The following is a 23,766-nucleotide window of genomic DNA, read 5'->3' as shown; positions in this document are numbered from 1 at the left end:
CAAGTTGCACCAGTGAACTGTTCTGTCTTCCCACACAAGGACTCTGGGTGATGCATCAGCAGGTGAACTTCACTTACTTACTAATGAATTCAAACACTTTTTACAGATTCGTAGGCCACCCAGGAAAGTACAATAAACTTTTTGAGCGTTGGAGACTGGAGGAAGTAAGTAACCCCTTGTGAGTGGGTGTGCTGATGGGCATGGATACAGGCCAGTGTTTGAGGGAGGTAATGGGATGCTGAGGGAAGATATCCAAGAGTGTTAGAGACACATCTTGGAAGAGAAGAAGTCGTGTTCAAAATGGAAAGAGCTTCATATATTTTTTAAAATAAGATAGTGCTTTTGCAGTTAAATACCAATATTCTGGCCTGTTATTTTAAAGTCAGGTTTGTTTGCTTGTTTGCTTTGGTTTGTTTTCTATTTCAAAGCCCCACATATATAGTTCCCATATTTTTACTCACTTGGAAAAGCATTATCATCTATTGAATGAGTTTCCAAATGTAAATATGTTAGGTTCCTTTGGATGAAATAAAAATTTAGTCTAAAAAATATATCTAATGTGAACTAGTCATATACAAACGTGTGCACATGTGCTGAAACTCATATTTCTTTTAAGGGACGTTATGCATTTTTATTCTATTATTCTTTTAAAAAAGTCTTTATTAAATGATTTCATTTATTTATATGCCAAAAGTTCTCCTCTTCTCAGTTCCCCCTCCCCAAGTTCTTTGCATAGCCCTAACCTCTGAGATGCTGCCCCCTACCTGCCCTGCCAACTCCCCTCTCCACCACCAACATACTCCTTCCCTGGGGCATCAAATTTCCACAGGATTAATTATTTCCTTTTCCACTGATGCTATATAAGGCAGTCCTCTGCTATACACATGTGCAGGGGGCCTGGAACCAGCCTATGTATGCTACTTAGTTTTTGGCTTAGTCTCAGGGAGCTCTGAGGAGTCCCAGTTAGTTGATACTGTTGTTCTTCCTACGGGGCTGCCATCCCCTTCAGCTACTTCAGTCCTTCCTCTAACTCTTCCATATTGGTCGCCAACCTCAATTCAATGTTTGTATGTATGTTTCTGTATTTGTCATAGATCCTCGCAGAGCTTAGCCGTGCCATGCTCCTGTCTGTACACACAATATGGCCTCAGTAACAGTGTCAGGATTTAGTGCGCATGCATGCGATGGATCCCAAGTTGCACCATTTTTTTTTTTTTTTTTTTTTTTTTTTTTTTTTGGCCTCTACTCCATTTTTTGTCCCTGCATTTCCTTTAGACAAGATCAATTCTGGACTACAAATTTTGAAGATAGGAAGGTGCCCCCCGCTCGCCTTAACTGGGGGGGGGGGGCATATCTCTCTACTGGAGGTGTTCTCTTTATTTTCCATCTCCCTGCTATTGGGCCTTTCAAATATCATCCCCACTGAGTCTTTGCTTCTCACATCCCATGTCTCTGGGACTTTCTAGAGGTTCCCCGGCTACTTCTAACAGCTGCATATTTTGATTCATTCTCCTGGCTCTCTGGTTGTGTGTTCTCTTTCCCTCATACTTGATCCCGCCCCTCCTTTTCTCCTCCCTCCTCCCCTCACCCACTAAGTTTCATATGTCCCTCTACCTCCCATAATTATTTTGACCCCCTTCTAAGTTGGTTTTAGATATTCACGCTTCCTAAGATCTATGAGTTGTATCATGGGTATTCTAAAATTTTAGTTCCTATCCACTAACCACAGAAAGCACACCATACATGTCCTTTTGGGCCCAGGGTACTTCACTAAGGATGGTTGTTCTAGTTGCATCCATTTGCCTGCAAAATTCATGATGTTCTAATTTTAATAACTGAATAGTATTTCATTGTGTAAATGAACCACATTTTCTGTATCCATTCTTTGGTTGAGATAATTTTGGATTGTTTTTGCCTTCTGACTATTAAAAATAAGACTGCCATAAACACAGTGAAGCATGTGTTCTTATAGTATGGTGGAACATCTTTTAAGCATATGTCAATGAGTGATATATCTGGGTCTTCAGGTAAAGCTATTTCTAATTATCTCAGGAAATTCCAGATTGCTTTCCAGAGTAGTTGTACCGGTTTACAAACCCACATGGAGAAGTTGTAAGGTCTTTCTCCACTTCCACACCAGAATGTACTATCCCTTGAATTTTAGATCTTAGCCATTCTGATTAGTGTAAGGTAGAATCTCAGAGGAATTTTGGTTTGCATTTCCCTTATGACTAAGGATAGTGAACATTTCGTTAACTGCTTCTCGGCCATTTGAGATTCTTCTGTTGAGATTTCTCTGTTTAGGTCTAAACCCCATTTTTAATTAGGTTTGGTTTCTTTGAGTCTACCTTCTTGAGTTCTCTGTATATTTTGAATATTAGCCCTCTATGGGATGTAGGGCTAGTGAAGAGCTGTTCCCAATCTGTAGGTTGTTATTTTGTCCTATTGACAGGATCCTTTGCCTTAAGGAGCTTTTCAGTTTCATGTGGTCCCATTTGTCAATTGTTGATCTTAGAGACTGAGCTATTGGTGATCTGTTCAGGAAAATTTTCCTTGTGCCAATGTGTTCAAAGCTATTTTCCAATTTCTCTTTTGTTAGATTCAGTGTGTTTGGTTTTATGTGGTGGTCCTTAATCCAGTTGTACATGAGCTCTGTACAAGATGATAAATATGGATCAATTTTCAGTCTTCAACATGCAGACCACCAGATAGACTTGCACTAATTGATAAAGATGCTGTCTTTTTCCACTGCATATTTTTGGATTCTTTGTCAAATATCAAGTGGCTATAGGTCTGTGTGCTTATTTCTGGGTCTTCAGTGTTCTTCCATTAATCAACCTGTTTGATTCTGTACCAATATCATGTGGTATTTTTCACTATTTCTCTGTATTACAGCTTGAGGTCAAGGATGGTGATTTCTCCAGAAGTTCTTTTATTCTTGAAAATCTTTTCACTATCCTGGGGTTTTGTTTTTCAATATGAAATTGAGAATTACCCTTTCCACGTCTGCAAAAAAAATTATGTTGGAATTCTGATGGAGGTTAATTGAATCTATAGATTACTTTTGATAGAATAGCCATATTTACTATGTTAATCTTTCCAATCTATGAGCATGGGGATGTTTCCATCTTCTGAGGTTACTTTTGTTCTTTCTTCAGAGACTTGAAGTTGTTACCATACAGACCTTTCACTTGTTTGGTTAGAGTTACACCAAGATATTTGTATCATTTGTGACTATTTTGAAGGGTGTTGTTTCCCTGATTTTTTTTAGCTCATTTATCATTTGTATAAAGGAAGGCTAGTGAATTCTTTTTGAGTTAATTTATTGTTTAGGCACTTTGCTGAAGTTGTTTATCAGCTGTAGGAGTTCTCAGGAAGAATTTTTGGGGTCTCTTATGTATACTATCATATCATCCACAAATAGTGACTTCTTGACATCTTCTTTTCCAATTTGTATTCATTTGATCTTCTTTTGTTGTCTTATTGTTCTAGCTAAAAGTTTGAGAACTACATTGGATAGATAGAATGGGCAACCTTGTCTTGTCCCTAATATTACCAGAATTGCTTTAAGTTTCTTTCCATTTAATTTGATGTTAGCTGAGTATTATTTTTATTATGTTTAGGTAGGTGCCCTAAATTCGTGATCTCTAAAATACTTTTAACATGAAGGTGTGTCAAAGGCTTTTTCAGCATCTAATGCAATTATTCTGGGTTTATTTTTCTCTTTGAGCTTGTTTATATAGTACACTACTTTAATCCATTTTCATGTACTGAATCATTCTTGCATCCCTGGAAGGAAGCCTACTTGATTATTTTGAATGATGGTTTTGATGTGTTCTTGGATTTGGGTTGCAAGAATTTTATTGGGTTTTTGCATCTATGTTTGTAAGCAAAATTCATCTGAAGTTATTTCTCTTTCTTTGTAGATCTTTGTGTGGTTTAGGTATCAGAGTAACTGTTGCTTCATAGAATAAATTGGGTAGTGTTTCTGCTGGTTCAATTTTGTGGAATAGTTTGAGGATGTGGTAGAAGAGGGTGTTGTAGAAGTCTGCACTAAAACCACCTGGCCCTGGTTTTTATTTTCTGGAGGGGGAGGTTGGGAAGTTTATAATGGGTTCTTCTATTTCCTTGGGGTTTATGGACTGTTTTGAATGTTAACCTGTTCTTACCTTAATGTTGGCATGTATTATCTGTCTAGAAAATGATCTGTTTCAAGTATATTTTCAAGTTTTGTTGAATATAGGCATTTGTAGTTGGATCTGATGCTTTTTAAAGAATTTTTTCAGTTTCTGTTATTATGTCTTCCTTTTCATTTCTGATTTTGGTAATTTAGTTACTGCCTCATTTTGGTTAGTTTAATAAAAATTGAGTTGAGAAATTGTTTTTATGTCTGTGTTTATACTATATTTTCCTGTGTGCACACTTTCATAAGATTTTCTGCTTGTTCGTTTGTAAACAAATAAAATTTGGATCTCATGCTTCAAATTTGCTTCAGATTTTTTTAGTTTGTTTCCTTGTTACTTTTTCTTTACTAGTTCATTTTCCAAAAATTAGTCACCATTGATCTGATGACATTTTGGCTTTTGTTATTGTCTGTACTTGTTTTTTGTTAGTTTAATTTGAAGAAGAGTCTCATGTAGACCACAATGGCTTTGAACTTGTTGTGTAGCAGAGGAAAACCTTAAGCTCCTAATCCCTTGCCTGTACTTCCCAAGTGTTGGGATTATATGTCTGTACCATTATACCTATATATTTAAATAACACTGCTCTTATTAGATTTCAGTATTGATATTATTTTACAAAATTTCTTCTCAATTCTAGGAACATAAAATAACTCATTTTTATTCATCTTATTTTCTAATATTATGACATTTAATTTCAAAGCTTACTTAGGTGCTAAGAATATTAAAGTACTTCTACCAAATAGACAATATCCATTTAGTAGCAAAGGCAGAGTCTTTATTTGTTAAAACCTATATCTTACAATTAGTTGTGTCTATATCTGGTCTCTGTTCTTCTGATCAAAATTGTATTTCTTCTCTAAATCAAAGTGACTTTAATAATGATTCCATTTGAAAAAACAATTAATATATGGTGTTTAAACATAATGTTTTAATGTATAAAGAGTTTAGAAAAGATTACAAAAGAAATGTAAATGAAGAGATAGTTCTATACAAAGCGGGATACACCTAGACCTTAAATCATTAATAACTCAAGAGCTAAGAAGAGAGCCTTTTGGCAATTTTTAGTATTTAAAAAATCATTATGTTTAATCTATACACAGCAAGAAAACTCTATTTCCACATCATGTTTTTTTACATTTACTTTATGATAATTGTATAGTAATATTTCAAGACATACTATCAAACTTTTAAAAAATCAAGTATTGACCAGAATATATTCAAATAATTTTCTGCTAAAATGCTTTTAATAATCTGTACATGTATCTCTGTTTTAAAAAATAAATTTGTGAGAAAAAATAAACAAGAAGAGAATTTGAAAAAATACCAGAAGACCCCAATGATGACATATTTCTAAATTATTTCAGAAATTATCTCTGTACATGGATAAAGCCTAAAACGTTCTCATAATTCCTGCTTTAAACAAAAAATAAAATAAATAAAAGATGGCTCAAATACCATTACAATTTGTTCTTTTCCCTTAATTTATCTTCCATGACTCTCCGGTTCTCCATGCTAAAGTGGAAGTAATAATAATTAGATTGTTTACAGATAGGAGTTAATTTACAAAGCACAATAAACACAACCCAAGCATGAAGGACAATCTTCACAAATTGTTGCTGGTACTTATCACTGTTCTCACACCATGGCTATCCTTGCACTATTTTGTGGCCACAGACAAAGTCTGTCATTATACATTTCTGCATCCCCAGGATTTGAGAGCTGAAAACTGAAGATGACAAGCTGTATGCAGACCCTGAGTGCCTAATGAGTCCCAAACCTACATGGGCTGCTATAGTGTAAGGCAGTGGGAGCGAGGAGACAGACACTAATACCATAGTAACCCTGAGAGTGCCTGAAAGTCTCAAGTTTGTCAGTTTTCTTTTATTCTGGCTATTGATATGTCTGTCTATTTGTTTTTGTTGTTATTTATGGCCAAGAATGATGCCCACATCTAACCAAAGTCTGGTAACTCACTTAGTAATTTAAGGAGTACTTCTATCAGAGTGGCTCGACTGAGTGGGTTAAAGAACCTAAGGTGGGAACAGAGAAGTTACAGCTGTGTAGATGCACATTGATGCCCTTTTAAGAGCTACTACCATCACTTATACTATTCAAATGTACATCATCATCATCATTTTTATTAATTATGAAATTATTGGAAGTCTTGATTAATTCTTAAAAGTCTCAAAAAGTAATTATAATACTGATATCCCAAAGAATGTCTCATAACCCTCCTCCACATTTCCATTATAGATGTGATATGGAGTGATATATTGTGATATATTTACCCACAAAGAACTGAATGTTCTAGGAGAAAATAACTTTAGCATTAGTTTATTATACACCCTAGAAACCTCTAGTTATAAAGTATGAATATGAAGGATAAGTATTGACTCTGAATTTCTTCACATAAGAAGCAAGTATGAACACAGACTTGGAGGGCCTCTGATGAAGGGATTGCAATGGAAAATCCCATTCTTTCATTTGGTAGCATTAATAATCATGTACAATAGGTTATCATCAGAAGTAAAATGAATGCTTTGTCCTTAGGCTCTAGTAGTCTATGTGCTTAAATTTCCAATCTGGTAAGATCGTATCTGGGAGTGTTTGCTCCTTCCTTATATGACTGGTAATAGGAAAAGGTAGTATATACTCTCATTTTTGAACTTAAATTACCATGTGCATTTCAATCAAAAGACAACATTAACAGTAACCAATATACAGAAAAAGATACAATTTGTTAGAGCTTTAAATCAGTGGCTATATTAGGTTTATGACTCTCAAAATATTGATGTAATTTCTCATAAAAATATGATGTCATTCAATGTAATTAAAAAATAATATAAATCATTATTGCCTTGTTCTAAATTGCTGACATTTATCAAGAAATTACTACTTTCTAACATAGTTCATCAATTGTTACTAAGTGCTCTTTCTATATAATATTAAATCTTCATAGAAATTAATATTATTATATTGATATTATAGATGAGTAGACAAACAGTAGAGCAGTTTTATAATTTGCCTAAAGTCACAAATTGATGAAATTATGATTTGAATAAATCAGCAAAGCTTCACAGTCTTGCTCTGAACACTGTTTGCTAGCCATTGGAATTGAATGTTAACATGGCCATAAAAGGGCATTTTGCTGGTTCACACAAGTGAGTTTTCTTTAGAGTAAATATTCTAAAGTAAATAAAGAATGTTGGAGCCTGACAACCCTGTCTATTCCCTAGCTTCTTTAAAATAGATAGAGTGACTAAAGACTCTAGGCCTCCCTTCACTCCCCCTAAGCATATTCTCAACAAAAGGAAGAAAATAAGTGAAAATAATGAACTTTGGTTTGCTCACAAATGCCCAGGTCTTTCATCTACTCATCCTTGCCCATTTATACATTCTACCTATGATATATTTTACCAGATGGAGTTTAGAGTATCTAAGAACTGCCTTTAGCTCAAGGCCATCACTATATAAATTGGTCAAACTAAGGCCATAAGTCTTTGTTGTTCTCTATTGAACACATAAAACGATTAATACATTCCTCAATGCTAAATGTTAAAGTTTTCATTATTTTTTATTAGATATGTTCTTTACTTGCATCTCAAATGTTATCCCTGTTCCTGGGTTCCCCTCTGGAATCCCCCTCTCCAACCCCCCCCCCTTCCCCGGCCTCTGTGAAAGTGTTCACCCTCCTGCCCACTTCCACCTCCCGCCCTAGCATTCCACTACAATGGGGTATTGAGCCTTCACAGAACCATGGGCCTCTCCTCTTCTGCATCTGTGGCTAGAGCCATGGGTCCCTCCTTGTGTACTCTTTGGTTGTGTATTCTCTGGGAGCTCTGGTGGGTCTGGGTGGTTGATGTTGTTCTTCCTGTGAAGTTAAAAACTCCTTTGGCTCCTTTAGTCCATTTTTTTTTAATTCCTCCATTTGGGACGCTGTTCTTAGTCCAATGTTTGGTTGAGAGCATCAACTCTGTATTTTTCAGGCTCTAGCAGATGCTCTCAGCAGATAGCCATATCAGGCACCTGTCAGCATGCACTTCTTGGCATCCACAGTATTGTCTGGCTTTGGTGACTGTATATGGGATAGATCTCTGGGTGGGACAGTCTCTGGATTGCCTTTCCTTTAGTCTCTGCCACACACATTGTCTTTGTACTTCCCCCTGTGAATATTTTGTACCCCCTTATAAGAAGAAATGAAGCACCCACTCTTTGGTCTGCCAACTTCTTTAGTTTCATGTGGTCTGTGGATTGTATCTAGGGTATTTCGAGCTTTTGGACTAATATCCACTTATCAGTGATGGTATACCATGTGTGTTCTGTGATTGGATTACCTCACTCAGTATGAAATTTTTTAGTTCCATCCATTTGCCTAGGAATTTCATGAGGTCATTTATTTTAGTACCTGAGTAGTACTCGATTGTGTAAATATACCACATTTTCTGTATTGATTCTTCTGTTGATGGATATCTGAGTTATTTACAGCTTCTGGCTATTATAAATGGGTTTGCTGTGAACATAGTGTAGCTTGTCTTCTTGCTATGTGTTGGAGCATCTTTTAGGTATATGCCCAGGAGTGGTATAGCTGGGTTCTCAGGTAGTATTATTTGCAATTTTCTGAGGAACCACTAACTGATTTCCAGAGTGGTCATACCAGCTTGCAATCCCACCAAGAATAAAGGACTGTTCCACTTTCTCCACATTCTTGCTAGCATATGTTCTCACCTGAGTTTTTGATCTTTGCTATTCTGACTGGTGTAAGATAGAATCTCACGGTTGTTTTGATTTGCATTTCCCTGATGAATAAGGAAGGGTGTTGAGCATTTCTTTAGGTGCTTCTCAGCCATTTAATATTCCTTGGTTGAGAATTTGTTTAGCACTGTCCCCCATTTTTTAAATAAGGTTGTTTAATTCTCTGGAGTCTAACTTCTTTAATTCTTTGTATATACTGGATAATAGCCTTCTATCAAATGTAGGACTCATAAAGATCTTTTTTCAATCTATTGGTTACTATTTTGTCTGATTGAGAGTGTTCTTTGGCTTACAGAAGCTTTGCAATTTTATGAGGTTTCCTTTGTTGATTCTTGATCTTAGAGCATAAGCCATTGTTGTTCTGGTCAGGAAAATTTCCCCTGTGCCTTTGTGTTCTAAGCACTTCTCCAGTTTCTGTTCTGTTAGTTTCAGTGTACCTGGTTTTATGTGGAGGTCTTTGATTCACTTGCACTTGAACTTTCTACAAGATGATAAGAATGGATTGATTTTCAGTCTTCTATATTTTGACTTCTATTTGAACCAGCACCATTTTTTGAAGAGGCTGTCCTTTTTCCACTGAATTTTTTTAGCTCCTTTGTCAAAGATCAAGTGACCATATGTGTGTGGGTTCTTTTCTAGGTCTTCATTTTTATTCCAATGATACTCCTGCTTGACTCTGTACAAATGCCCTACAGATTTATCAAGATTGCTCAATAATACAGCTTGAGGTTGTGGATTATGATTCCCCTAGCAGTTCTTTTATTGTTGAAAATAGTTTTTGTTATTCTGGGTTTTTGTTATTCCAAATAAATTTGAAAATTGCTCTTTCAAACTTTATGAAGAATTGAGTTGGAATTTTGAAGGGGATTGCATTGAATCCTAGGCAAGATGGCCAATTTTAGTATGTTGATCTTTCCAATCCATGAGCATGGGAGATCTTTCCATCTTCTGAGGTATTTTTAAGTTTCCTTCTTCAGAGACTTGAACTTCTTGTCTTTCCTCAGGCTCTGGGTAAGTCAATTTGGTGTCAGTTCTTTCTGCAAAAATAAAGGGCAATCTTGTTGAACTTCGATTGTTCCCTGAATCTTAGTGATTCGGTTTCATACATTCTACCTACCACATTTATCTTATAAAGTAAGAACAAGTTCAGGGGTTCATAATTCATTTTAAAAAGAAATGTGCTGGGATGACAGACTCCCAACTTTGCTAGCAATAAGAATGACCATGGCACACCTACTCTCTGCCTCAGACTGTTGAGCCACTGGGCTGGAACAGGAAGAGCAGTCTCTTTTATGTCTTAATTATTTATTCCTTTTGAAGTCCCACTAGTACCAGTTTGTCAGAAATAGAAACTATGGATCAAAGTCATAAAAACTGTCATCCTTATGAGCAGGATATGATCCCATTTCTAAAGTTGAAGACTTACATTTTCCACCTGAATTGCTTTAATAGTGCAGTTTCCATAGCACATATCTATTGCTGAGTTCAGATAAGACCTGTGTGTGTGTGTCTGTGTGTGTGTGTGTGTGTGTGTGTGTGTGTGTGTGTGTGTGTGTGTGTTTCATACCAACTGAATGGAAATTTAAACAACAGCAAAAATTAGCACAGGGAAGAAAATCTTCACATAAAACCAGAAAAAGTTACCTGAGCATTACAATGATCTTCAAAAGCTCTCAAGGTTACAAAACAACAAAAACAAACAAACAAACAAACCCATTCCAAGAAGTAGAAAATGAAGGAATATGAGAGAGAAAGAGACAATGCAATATGCTGATTGTATTGTTCAACAGTTGAGAAGGAAGGAGACATGAATGTGGTGACTGTAATTTATTTAATTACAAGGCAACACTTCTAAGTCTTTACCTTTGAGCTGGATGGGAAGAAATATATGGGAAATTGCTAAAATGTTTGAAATTCTTTCAGAAAATCTAAATCATTTGATAATAGAGTGTTCCCTAAAATCAAAACTGTACACACTGTCAGAATTATCTTTTTCTAATACCTCACTATTTGTACATATAGAACAGGCGTTAGCATTCATTATATGTGAACATGATTGACCTGGGAGACACCCATGCTCACTAAAAGCTAACCCAAATCCCACCATAATTACTCAAAGCTTCCCCCAATGTCATTGTACCTATCTCCATTTTTACATGAGAAAATGTGACCCAGATGTAAAGTTTATTTTGCAGTTGAAACTTAGAGCTGTTTGAGTCAGCTTGGTGGGCAGGCGACAGCAGGGTACTTATGGCTCTCCCTGTTCTATTTCAGTGCCATCCTAGTGGCTGTCTTATAGACCTCTGCCTCCAGATGGGAGTCATCATGTTTTTGAAGCAAATATGGAACAACTTCATGGAGCTGGGATATCCGTGAGCATCCTAGCTTTAGATGTGTCTTATGTATAGCTAATGTGGGGTTTATAAACAGTGAGATGATTGGTCAGCTACCATTCTGATCCTACTAAACATGTGACTGCACATAAGTTTTGGCTTTCTGAGCCTTACTTTTTTCACATATCTAAGAAAAGATAAACGATGAGGTTACCTTCAGGAGCAGCTGTTGGCACTGAGGAAATACATGTGCATAGAATGTTAGTTCAATTTATTAGCTATTTCTAAACTATTAACAAGACAAAGTCTTGAAAATAAAAATACCTTAGTGTCCTGGAGTTATCAACAGATGAAAGGTAGTACTGACATTATTGTTAAATAAAAAGTGCCTCCTTTCTTTCTAAAATGATACATTCAGTAGAGGATGTTGGAAAGAGCAAAGTTTGATAGTCCTTTTATAATGCTTCCTCTTCCCACCTTTATGAAAATCATTAGAAGCAAATTGACATAAAAATCTCCTTGGAGGACATTTCCCCATGAGGGAAAAACTGAATAGCTGATCATTGATAAAAAAAATTTCTCAAAAATTGATGATGCAAAAGGGTTTACTCATAAATTTTACTTTATTCTTTGTTAGTGTCTTCCTATAAATGACACTCCCGGGCCCCTGGCCTGGTAATCACAAAGGCATTTAAACACAGCAGCTTGCCGAGCATAAGAGAAACCACAGGGAGAACTGGGCAGGGATTCAGAACTACTCACTCTTGACCTCAGTTTCTTAATATTCCTGATTTGAGTTCATGTCACCTCTGTAATGTCTTTTTTTATTCTTTCATTTGTGAAACAGGGAATTTGCAAAAGATAAATAAAACGACCCAATATAATTTAAAATTTAAATTTAAATAACAAAATATTTGTGAGGAATCTATATTACATACATATATATGCTTATGTGTTTATATATTTAAGTTATACAATAAATTCAATAATTCAACAAATATATTTAAGTTATAAATTCATTTTCTAAATAAAACTTGCATGGGGAATTAAAGGCTAGTGTCCCTCCTGAACTTGCTATATGTCTCTTTTTCTTTGTTTACCACTTTTAAATGTAGGAGATGAGAAGTATCCTACGAACACAGCTGAGGAAATTAGATATCAAGAGTATGGCATAGGATTGAATCTTTCAGGAGCATGACATAAAATCCAAATGGAGGGAATTATAGCCAATTTAGCATAGGAAAGGATTCTTTGCATCAACATCATCATCATCATCATCATCATCATCATCATCATCATCATCATCATCATCACCATCATCATCATCATCATCATCACCATCATTATGTATGGTCTGCTGTGCTCCCTAGACAAATCAGATACTCATTTTAATGATGAGCTTCTCCAGGTGTTAAACTGAAATCATGCACATCAATTACTGAGGGAAAAAATAGCAGGAGATCTTCCACTTGTGATTTTCAGACTTAGTCAAAGGGTTTTGCAGGTGAAAACTTAGCAGGAATGAATAGATCACCAAAGCAGTCATTTTTCAAATATTTTTTTTTAGTTTTTTTCTTTTTGTTTCTTTTATTTACATCACAAATGTTGCCCCTACTTCCTGACAGCCCCTAGAGTTCTTCACATCATCCACACCCCTTTTTCTCTGAGAGCATGCGCCCCACACATACTCCTCGAATGGGTATGCCCCTAATCTGCCATATCACCACATCACGTCTCTACAGGACTAGGGACAGTGTCCTCTCGCACTGATGCCAGATGAGTCAGTCCTTTGCTACATATGTGCTGGAGGCCTCAGACCAGCCTATGTTTGTTCTTTGGTTGGTGGCTCAGTTCCTGGGAACTCCAAGGGTCCCAGATAGTTGACACTGTTAGGTTTTCAGATCTCCATTCAAATAAAACTTTCAAGTTGAAAATAAGCAGGCTTTGTCAGTTCTAATGTGTCTGCCCTTTTACATCTCCATGAGTCTCCAAAAGGGGATGCCATGGGAGGTTGACTGGAGGACTCCTTTTCCAACCGATTCTGAAGTTGCAATTACTTAAAATTGGCCCTTGGGTTCTATTCACTGAGTTGTGAAAAATTGTGTTATCTTAGAGTATCTTGTTCTCAAATTCTTAAAGAAGTTGTCATACAAAAGCCCCTCACAGTGCATACCAGGCTGTCTTTACACTCATTGTATCATTCCCAGGCAGAAGATAGAGTATTTTTATTTCTTTGTCAGATGCTGAATGACTCATGTAAGCATAGCTTTGGCCCCACAGTTCTTCTTAACTATTGTAGCAGAATGTCTTTATTAGTGTTTGTGTTCATAGCTCAAAGAAGTAAAGTTATTTGTCAAAAATCCCACATACAGTGCATGGCAAAATGGAGACCAAAACCCAGAACCCTTGTAAGTTTAGGTAGGCCTGATATTTGATACAGAACATTATTGTATCCATGCCCACATGAGCAGCCCCCAAACTGATGGAGGGGAAGCAATGGGGGACTCAGGACTCCTGAAAATAGGCAATATTAGAGTTCTTACAGATGGAGATAGGAGAAGTGAATTTAGCATAATCAGCATCAAGGAATAGCTCAGTTTATGGGCAATGGATTCCTACTAATTATCCAGATATTTGGAAGATCTTAGCGAGTACTAGAATCATAGGAACTTTGCTAAATCTTTTAAATTCAACTTTATAGTTGTAAAGTTCAGACTTTATTTTTAATTAAAGTTAAAGCCATTCACTACCTTCAGTTCCAGGAATATTTGAAATAACTAATGGATAGTTGGAATTTGTTATTTCCTAGCAAAAACGTACATAGATGCTTTAGTAACAGGTCACATGTTTTTGGTCTTCTCTCTGATTCAGGTTAATCCAAAACTGGTGGTCAAGACATAAAATCAAACGGGGAATACAGGATGCTTCCATACCACAATGGGAAAATGACTGGAACCTTCAGCCTATGAACATTCATGGGCTGATGGATGAGTACTTAGAAATGGGTAAGGACAGGTTTTCTGCAGGACCATTTGGCCTTATTGGTGTTGCTTTTCCTAGTTTCCATGAGCTTTTGTCCAAGAGGAAAACAGTATTAATGACAATGATAATACTCTTTCTTGTCCTGAGCATCTGAACCACAAGTGAACATTTGTCCTAACACTGTGGAGGGTTTGGGGCTCTGTGAGCATTTGCCTACATTGTATTGGAGAAGCTATGACATTCAGTTAAAATGAAGTTGTCACAATGAAGCTACTAGCATCTTCCTTTTGAGATAAGGTCTTACTGTGAAGCTAATACTGATCTTGAACTTGATGAATAATTCTAGTTGGCGTTGACTCATAACCCACCTGTTCTGGGTATTGCTAATGCTAGGATTACAGGCAGGTACCACCAAAATAGGGTCTTGGGAACAGATTAAATAAAAAAAAAAAAAAAAGCTAGATCTTGTTATGAAAAAATCTCAATATCCTCATCAAATAAAGTCATGGTTATTTTTAAATAAAGTTTTTATTTATATTTTTGTAATACACAATGTATGAATGGAGTTTGGGATTGGAGAGTATCCATAAAACATGCCCACATTTTAGATGGAACTTTTAAATGTTTTCTGTCCATCGAATCTTTCAACAAGTTTACCTACCACCTAGAAACAAAAGTTTCTTTAACTATAAAAACAAGAACATTTACTGGGTAGAACTACTACTTTAATTTGAGGTAATTCATACAGTGCTCCTAACTGGAATGGTGATGCACTCAGAGGATGGTATTGCTGATATCCATAACTTCCCACTGCTCTTGTTTTACAGTTTTGCAATTTGGTTTTACTACCATCTTTGTTGCTGCCTTTCCCCTGGCCCCTCTTTTGGCCTTGTTAAACAATATCATAGAAATCAGATTGGATGCATATAAATTTGTGACCCAGTGGAGGAGGCCTCTGCCAGCCCGAGCCACTGACATAGGTAAGACTCAACTGTCCCTTTTTAAAAATAGTATTTGCAACATTCCTAATATGTAGAGTGTGAGATACTCTAGTAGAAAAGTAATGAGGGGCTGAGAGATGGCCCATCTCTTAAGATTAATTGCTGCTATTCCCAAAGACCAGAGTTTAGTCCTCATCACGAACACTGAGGTGACTCACTAGGCAAATGTGATGCTCCCTGAAAGTGCACACACAAACGCGCGCGCGCGCGCGCACACACACACACACACACACACACACACTTACACACTGCAATAAAACTTATAAGGAAAAAAGTAAATGGTGTATAGAAGTATGGCTCAAAATAAACAAAATAAAATTAGCCAAGTGTCTTCATCTTGTACACTTTTTATTCACTAACTTTAATACTTTTCGCTCTTACAGGTATCTGGCTTGGAATTCTTGAGGGAATTGGTATATTGGCTGTGATCACCAATGCATTTGTAATTGCAATTACATCTGATTATATCCCACGTTTTGTCTACGAATACAAATATGGCCCTTGTGCAAATCATGTAAAGCAGAATGAAAAGTAAGGTTGAAATTTGATTAATTTTTCTGAGCTATTTGATAGTTATAGTTAATGGAAAACTGGGAAGTTTTGTTCTGTGACCATTAAAAAGTAATGATCATTGTATTTATAGTATGCTTAATAGATGAAAGCAATTGTGGCCAAGAACAAAAAGTGCTTTCTACAGTAACTCATTTCAGGGATAGTATTTACTTAAAAATGTGTCAAAATGTTAAGAAAATTCTAATACTTCTAGAAAGGCTCAGTTTTAGAGCCTGAATAGAACTTAAGCTCTTCAAGCAAGGGCACGAGGTGTCTTTGCTATGCCGATAGAAGGTGAAGCTGATAAAGAAAACAAAGAGTAAAAAGTCAGAAGTGGAGTCTGAAAAGTCTGTAATCTTCAGGCCTAGACAGGTTTTTAAAAGCATATAGTCTAGGGGTCTGAGATGACAGATGCAAAATCACCTCGTTTTATGTGGCTGGTGTGTGTATTTCATCTAAAGTTGGGATACACATTTCAAACCAGGGCAGCTTCTCACCTCTGCCTTGTTTCCTTTGTTTGTTTGTTTGGTTGGTTGGTTGGTTTTTATTTGGTTTTGCCACTGGCATTTTAATTCAAGCAATTCTTTCCTGTCAGGAAGGTGGTTATTTCCCCCACTCTAGGCAGCAACTCTCTGACCAGTTGGTATCATTACAGTTTCCTCAATACATACGTTCTGAATAGTTATCTCTAAACTTTGCCTGTTGTCTCCTGGAAGACAAAAATAACTGGATTTAGACAATCATTTAGGCAATGTTTATCATTTCAGACTTTTTCTTTGGATAGATATTGCAGAACAATGCGTGTGAGGACTAACTCTAAACAACAGGGGCCATCTTTAAAAGCATTGTTGGTGCTGCCTTAGGTGTAAAATCTGGAAGAAAAGGCAGAAGAGTGAAAAAAAGAAAACTTTTCCTCAGGAGAAGCAATAGAAATGGACAGAGATCATGAGCCAGAACAGGCAGATCTTTGCTTTAGAGTGACATTGACTTGTAGTTAAATACTGGTGAACTGTTGTTTACTGAGAACCCTGGGAAAACACTTGGTAACAAATAGTTCTTCTTTTTTAAGGAGTGAGAAGCATCTTAGTACTAATTCCTTAAACAGGTCTTGGAGTCCTTAGAGCTGTAAAGGAATTCGAAGTTAGACATATAAAATTTGAGTTATAATTCACTGAAATATAAATCATTTGTATGACTTGGTCGATATCTGACAGTAAGGGTTCATGGAGCATGTGACTATCAAATGGTATTTATCTGAGAATGAACAAGATGTGAATGTAAGGTTGTTTTAATATAAATAGTGAAAAACCAAAATATTGCCTCTTTATTAATACATAATGGCCTAGAAGCAGATTTAAGGATGTGAAAAGTATAGGTCCATAACTTCTCAAGCTTTGGTTTAAGGTCAAATTTGAAATGTGTAGAATTAGTGTCTGGTGTCTTAGATGAATTATTTGCTAGTAGCTCCATTGCCACCTAGTGGTGGATGAAAATTCTACTGACCCAGTTTATATTTCAGACCCTGACTTTCCAATGAATAGCACCTAAGATCTCCTTTTTTCAGTGACCAGGGGAGTAGACCAATTTCAGGCAAAATAATACAGGTCTTTTGTGACTTAGACTTCATATATAAAGAGAACCACTGAATTACTTAATAATATTCCAAGTATACTTAGCAATGAAATTGAAAATCTATTCAGGGTGGAAAATTTTAGAGCAACTAATGAAGAGACAATATAATAGGGGACAGAAAATCTCAATAAGAAAACGTTTGAGTGGTGTTACAAGATTCAGAATCGACAAGGAATATGGGGATGTTATTATTGGATTGTGACAAATATTTCAAACCTAAGAATGTGATAGAAATGTTCTTACATCCAGGTTTTAGAAACCAGTTTTTTTCCTAGGAGTGTTTCTTAATATCCGGTCAGCAATCATCCTTTGAGCGTATTCCCATCATAGTCCCATGTGCTTCTCTCCTCTCAATAATGCCCATTGGATGTCTAAATAGTTTGACTTCTACTTTATGTCATAGTTGCAAACATAACTGTTTCTCATAATAAACACACTTGAGAGAAAACATGTAATTGTCTTTCTGGAACAGATTCAGTCACTAATATGATTACTTCCAGTTGCATGTATTTTCCAGCAAACATCACATTTCCCTCCTTCCTTCCTTCCTTGCTTCCTTCCTTACTTAACTGTTTTAGTTCGTTTGTTTGTTTTTTTGTTTTTGAGACAGGGCTTCTTTTTGCAGCCTGTCCTGGATCACTCCCTGTAGAGCAGACTGACCTGGAAGTCATATATCTGCCTACCTCTGCCTCAAAAGTGCTTGGATTAAAAGCATGTGCCACCACACCGGGCTAATAATCATCTTTCTTTATGAAGAACAGCAACTTCACTGTGTATAAATACCTGTTTTGCTCACTGTTGAGCATCAAGCATGGAGAATTTTTTATAGCAAAGTGTAGGTGCACGATAAAAATATTAAATAATGAATAGGTGATAAATAGGTATTACTAGTAATCAGCAACTTGAATTGCATGCGTGTTCATAAAAGACTTATGGAATTTTGAGTGCATAAGTAGCAGGTTATCTTATGGCCAAAAACCACAAAGTAGTTTTATTTGTTTTGTTTTAAATATACTAAAAATTCAAAGGGATAATACTGAAAAGTGACAGGGCAAGAAATGAAGACAGATTGAAATAAGTGTGCTGAATAGTTAGAACAGGAAGGACAATGGCATCATTTAAATCCTGTCACTTGTAAAGAAGAAGTTATTTCAGAAATGCATTAATTTATGACTCATGCAATCCTCTCATTTTTCTTCTAGTTGCCTAAAGGGATATGTCAACAATAGCTTATCCTTCTTTGACCTGAGTGAACTTGGTATGGGGAAATCGGGTTACTGCAGGTACACACCTATAATGTATTTACCTTCTCTTCTTGCTTTTGTTACCTCATTCCCCCTCCCCTTTTACACGTATAAAACATTCTGAAGGTTGAGCAAATCAATAATGTTCTAATATCTTCACATTTTCCATTTTTTGTGGATTGCAGGTACCGAGACTATAGAGGCCCCCCTTGGAGTTCCAAACCCTATGAGTTCACCTTACAGTACTGGCACATTCTGGCTGCTCGGTTGGCCTTCATTATTGTGTTTGAGGTTAGTCCCAGGAGAGGTTGAAGCCAGTTCCTCACTTGATTCTAAAAGAGGACTTTGGTAGGCCAGGAAAAGTGGACGAAAGTGGTAAAATGATTATAAAAAACATGAAAACTAATGAGAAAGATCAGAATACTATAACCACAAATATACAAGAGAATCAGGAGAAAGATACTATCTTATAAAAATTTGGAGGCTTTTAAATTTATATTCCTAGAGGAATTGCTTAAAAATAAAGAAGTGGTTTTCATAAACTGAAAAATGACTTCAAAACTACTTGTGGGAATAGAACGTAAAGTGTAGTGTCTCTGAATAATTAACTCAAACTACAGTCAATAACATGAATTTTGTTCAAAACAATTTGGATGTTCCCATGAACTTTGCCTAAAACTTTCATTAAAATTATTGGAGTTTGGTTTCCACAGACATGATAATATTAAAGTGTAATACTGGGAGACAATTTTGAGGGAACTATACGCAATATTACCACTGTTTTACAAGTCATGGTATAGTGAAGAATTTACCACTAGAAATACCACATATTGAACAATTTCTCTGGGTTACCAGTGAGACAATGTAAAGTTTTATATTTTTATGGCCAAAACAGATACTATTTTGATTATTTTAAATCTTTTGAAACAAACAAAAAAGTTTTGTTTTGATTTTTTATTTGATTTTTTTTAACCTTCTCATATGTACCAACCTGGTTTCAAACTTTCAATTTAGACAAGGTTGGTTTCAAACTCCTAATCATCCTGTCTGTCCTACCAAGCACTAGAAATCCAGGCACACACTACCACACCTGTTTTACATGAATCTGGGTATAGAACCTAGGGCTTTGTGACAGTTAGACAAACGTTCTACCTAATAAATCTGAGGAAGAAACACTTCTCAAGGACAATTACACATTCCAAGTGATGTCCAAATATAAATGTATAATTTGTACAACTGAAAATGAAATGTTTGCCTCTAAAGGTCTTATTGAAGACTGAAATTCTATAATTTAATGACCCTGAGTCAATGAAAATATGACTTTCTACTTCATTACAGGTATCAGTTTAACTCATATTCTCAATCTAATAATTCAATGAAATGTTTCTCATTATTTAGTTTTAAAATATGCATATTTTCTCTACTCCTCAGAAGTCAAATGAACAAAGTAAATCAGACACTTTAATTTGGAATATTACTCAAGGGTCCATATAAGACCCTCTTTATTTCTCTTTCTTCATTGCCACTAATGATCACATTAGGAGTTATCCTAAGCAACCTATGTGAAACTCTTCTTATGCTTCTTAAGTATGTATATAAATATAAACATACAAATATACATCATATACAGCATATACATATACACATACATACACGTACACTTACACATATACATATATCACTAATAATAATGCTAATACTTTGGATGTCATATTTTTAAAATAACTTCAATCATTTTGTGCGTTCAAGTGTCTTTTATCTTTTACTTGCTTTATTTATTTAGCTCTAGAAAGAAGTGTCAATGTGCTCTACCCTTGTTTAAATCAAACCTACTAAACATGTGAATGATAAACTTTAAATATAATAAAATATTTATTATCATATATAACACTTTACTAAATCATGGCGATATTTTAATTTGTATTTCTATCATTTTGACATACGTCACTGAATTTTTTAGAAGTATTGTATGTTTAAATGGTCAGGCAAGATGTCTTGATTTTATGTTAGAAAATATGAACTGCTTTACAGATATCTACTTTGCAATGTAATTTCTTGGGACACATAAGCATGTTCAGCTAAAAGTACAATGAATTCTTCCTTTCCTCATAAAGAGTCTATTGTCCATTAACAGCCTTTTACATAAAGGTGCTTTTCAAGAGACAAAACAAACCCCACAAATATCATATTGTTCTCTTTCCTTTCTGAGAAATGGAAAGACCTTCCATTCTCATAGGACACTTACAATAGTAGGAAGTGCTATTTGAGCAGAGCTAAAACTGTGCCAAGTACTCCTTTAAGCTCTTTAAGTTTGTGTTAACTTAATTTATTTAAGATGGAGGATTATCTTCACTATCAGAGGCACAGAATGTGGATGAATTGGTCAAGGGCACACAGTTCCTAAGTGTCTGTAGGATAAAGACTTAATTTGTCTCATTCAAATACTGGTCCTTTACTTACAAGCACAATGCCTTTTGATTTCCATTTATACTTGTTAAAATCCAACACTAGGGCTGGGTGTGGTAGTTCACACCTAGTGCCAGCAAACACAACACAGAGGCAGGTGGATTTCTTGTAGTTGATCTACAAAGAAAGTTCTAGGACAGAGCATAAAATAACAGCAAAATTATTTCTCAAAGCAAACTAATAAAACCAACAAACCCCCATTAGTGATGGTTTATTCTCAAAACATAAATAGTACCTATTGTACCAAGATTTCTTAACACAAATTAAAGTCTTGATAGTAGTAATGGTGATAGTGAACTTATATAATAGAATTTCTGAATTGTGAGTCTAATCTCTGGCTCACAAGTTTATGTTGCATGTATTTTGCTCTACTGAATATACATTTTTCTTAGAATATTCTTTCATAATTCTATCTGTTATTGTGTACTATAGTAACATTTCATAGTTTGTAAAGATTTTAAACAGAATTTAAAATGCTTTTATATGCAGTGATGTCATTACATGGCCTTAAAACAAGGAAACATCTTTTGAGTGTCTAATTAAGTGACTGTCAATAATGTTTGTATTTCCCGTGTAAGTCTTAAAACCAATGTTTGTATGCTTCAGAGTACGCTCTGGTGCTTGATTTTAAGACAAGTGCATCGTTGCTCATGACTTTTCTATTTTACAATGTGTGCTCTGGGCCTTTGAAAACATGCTGTCTATCTTTACCTTTACAGCACCTTGTCTTTGGCATTAAGTCATTCATTGCCTACCTGATCCCAGACGTACCAAAGGGTCTCCGTGAACGCATACGGCGAGAGAAATACTTAGTTCAAGAGATGATGTATGAGGCTGAATTGGAACATTTACAGCAACAGAGAAGAAAAAGTGGTCAGCCTATTCACCATGAATGGCCTTAGGCAGTACCTGTTACCCAAAAGGGGAGGTACCATTAGTGTGCAGGAGTGAGACACTTGAAATGCAGATTGGATCCAAGAGAAAGGCACACTTGGAAAACTATATTGTAAAATGCTACTTGGAAATACATCATAGCAGCCTGTGTGATTTAGAATGCTCAGCCTTCTAAGGAAATAAAAGGCTTATGACCTCCAAAGAGCTGCAACCGAATGACAGGGAGCCAGGTTCTGACTCTCAGAGCAAGCCTTCGGGGAAGTTCTGTGTTTTGAGGGCATTCTGTTCCATTGGCTGCAAAACAAATAGGAAATGTAGTGGTGAAATTTCCAGGGACAAATTTCCACATATGTGTTCAGAAACTGGAAATTCTAATTGGATTCTCGGACTTACACTTAAGTTCGGATATTTACAAGATATGAGTTAAATCAGTTGTTGGCTCTGATGTCAGACTCCCAAGTCCCTTCAGCTTCCAGGCTTGTGGAGTTGTCTTTGTCTCATTGATATAATGAGTGTACGCACATGGCCTTTATGCTGCTCTATGCAACTCTGCACTCGAAGAGCTGAACATCACCACAGTAGTCAAACCAAAAATCCAAGTTCACCAAAAGAGCATCAATGGAATAATTCTATCATATTGGCTGTGGTCAAGTTTTCTTTATCACTCAGAGCCAAGTACACTGCCCATTTTTGTTAACAAATGCCAATAGCTCCACCCCCACTTCGAATATTTGAATGGCTATGCTTGTATCATTAGAATATTAGTAATTCAGATTTTACTGCAGAAGCCTATCTTCTACTCTATTCTATGTGCCCCTCTCTGAGTGATGACAAATCTCACAGAATGCTATGTTGAAACTTTGTAAATATGCCAATGTTCCTTATATGTTTGCACTTCTACACTGTGTAATGAGTTAGACCATATGGAGCTCTAAGACCAGTTACACAGGATGCTACTGTAATCTGTTCATTCAGGAAATCCAAAGCCAAATGCTCTGCAGCACTGACGCTTTTTCTATAACGTGTATTCTCAATTATGAGCTAATGCAAATAATGCATGCATGGAGTATGTTATCTACATACAATGCCTTTCTGGGTTTCACCTTTTCATCATGGAAGGGAGATTTATGTTCTTTGATGAGGCGATTTTATCTAGTTTCAAAACTCTCTAGAAACAAAATCAATCTAATTGTGAGGACCATGATTTAATTTGTGATAAAATCCTTATTTGAATGTCAACTTTATGCCATGCTGCCAGTGTACAAATGAAGAGGTATTCCATTAAATGAATCTCAGAGAAAACATTAAACAATAAGGGAGTAGAATAAAAAAGTTGGGGTGAAGGAGCAGGGTGTATTGTAGAAATTAATGCACATTCTCTTGTAAAACACATGATTTTTTCTCTGTGAACGGTGTGTTAAATCACACAGAGAACACATAAGCATATAACACAAATATAAATAACACATAAGCACACACAAACATACAGAAAACACAAACACACAGAACACATAATTATACACAGAGAACACATAAACATGCACAGAGAATACATGAACACACACAGAGAACAAATAAACACACAGTTAGTATGCTTTTTATTATTTTCTCAGTTTGGTTTTGTTCAGTTAAGCACAATAAAAATATATGTAACATGTAGAATATAAGATTGCTCACACGCAGAAACTAAAACTACTTCGCACACGTAGTAGTGATAATCAAGGAA

At 35.8% G+C, this 23,766-nt stretch overlaps 1 protein-coding gene across 3 annotated transcripts in view; it reads left to right on the top strand.

The window, feature by feature from the left end:
- The window catches only part of ANO3 (anoctamin 3), a gene marked incomplete at both ends in the record, with an annotated part of 320,161 nt that extends 298,113 nt beyond the window's left edge, over positions 1–22,048 (top strand). For all 3 annotated transcript variants that reach the window (XM_080930913.1, XM_080930914.1, XM_080930912.1), the window contains 8 exons: positions 107–164; positions 11,211–11,308; positions 14,141–14,274; positions 15,079–15,231; positions 15,636–15,783; positions 18,639–18,719; positions 18,866–18,971; positions 21,866–22,048. In XM_080930913.1, the coding sequence (XP_080787039.1) occupies positions 107–164; positions 11,211–11,308; positions 14,141–14,274; positions 15,079–15,231; positions 15,636–15,783; positions 18,639–18,719; positions 18,866–18,971; positions 21,866–22,048 (961 nt within the window). The remainder of the gene's footprint in view (positions 1–106; positions 165–11,210; positions 11,309–14,140; positions 14,275–15,078; positions 15,232–15,635; positions 15,784–18,638; positions 18,720–18,865; positions 18,972–21,865) is intronic.
- Positions 22,049–23,766: the final 1,718 nt, after the last annotated feature.

Source organism: Micromys minutus (genome assembly GCF_963924665.1).
Source record: "Micromys minutus genome assembly, chromosome: 17".
Lineage (NCBI taxonomy): Eukaryota > Metazoa > Chordata > Mammalia > Rodentia > Muridae > Micromys > Micromys minutus.
The sequence above is the reverse complement of the archived record's forward strand: the minus strand, read 5'-3'. Positions and strand labels throughout refer to the sequence as shown.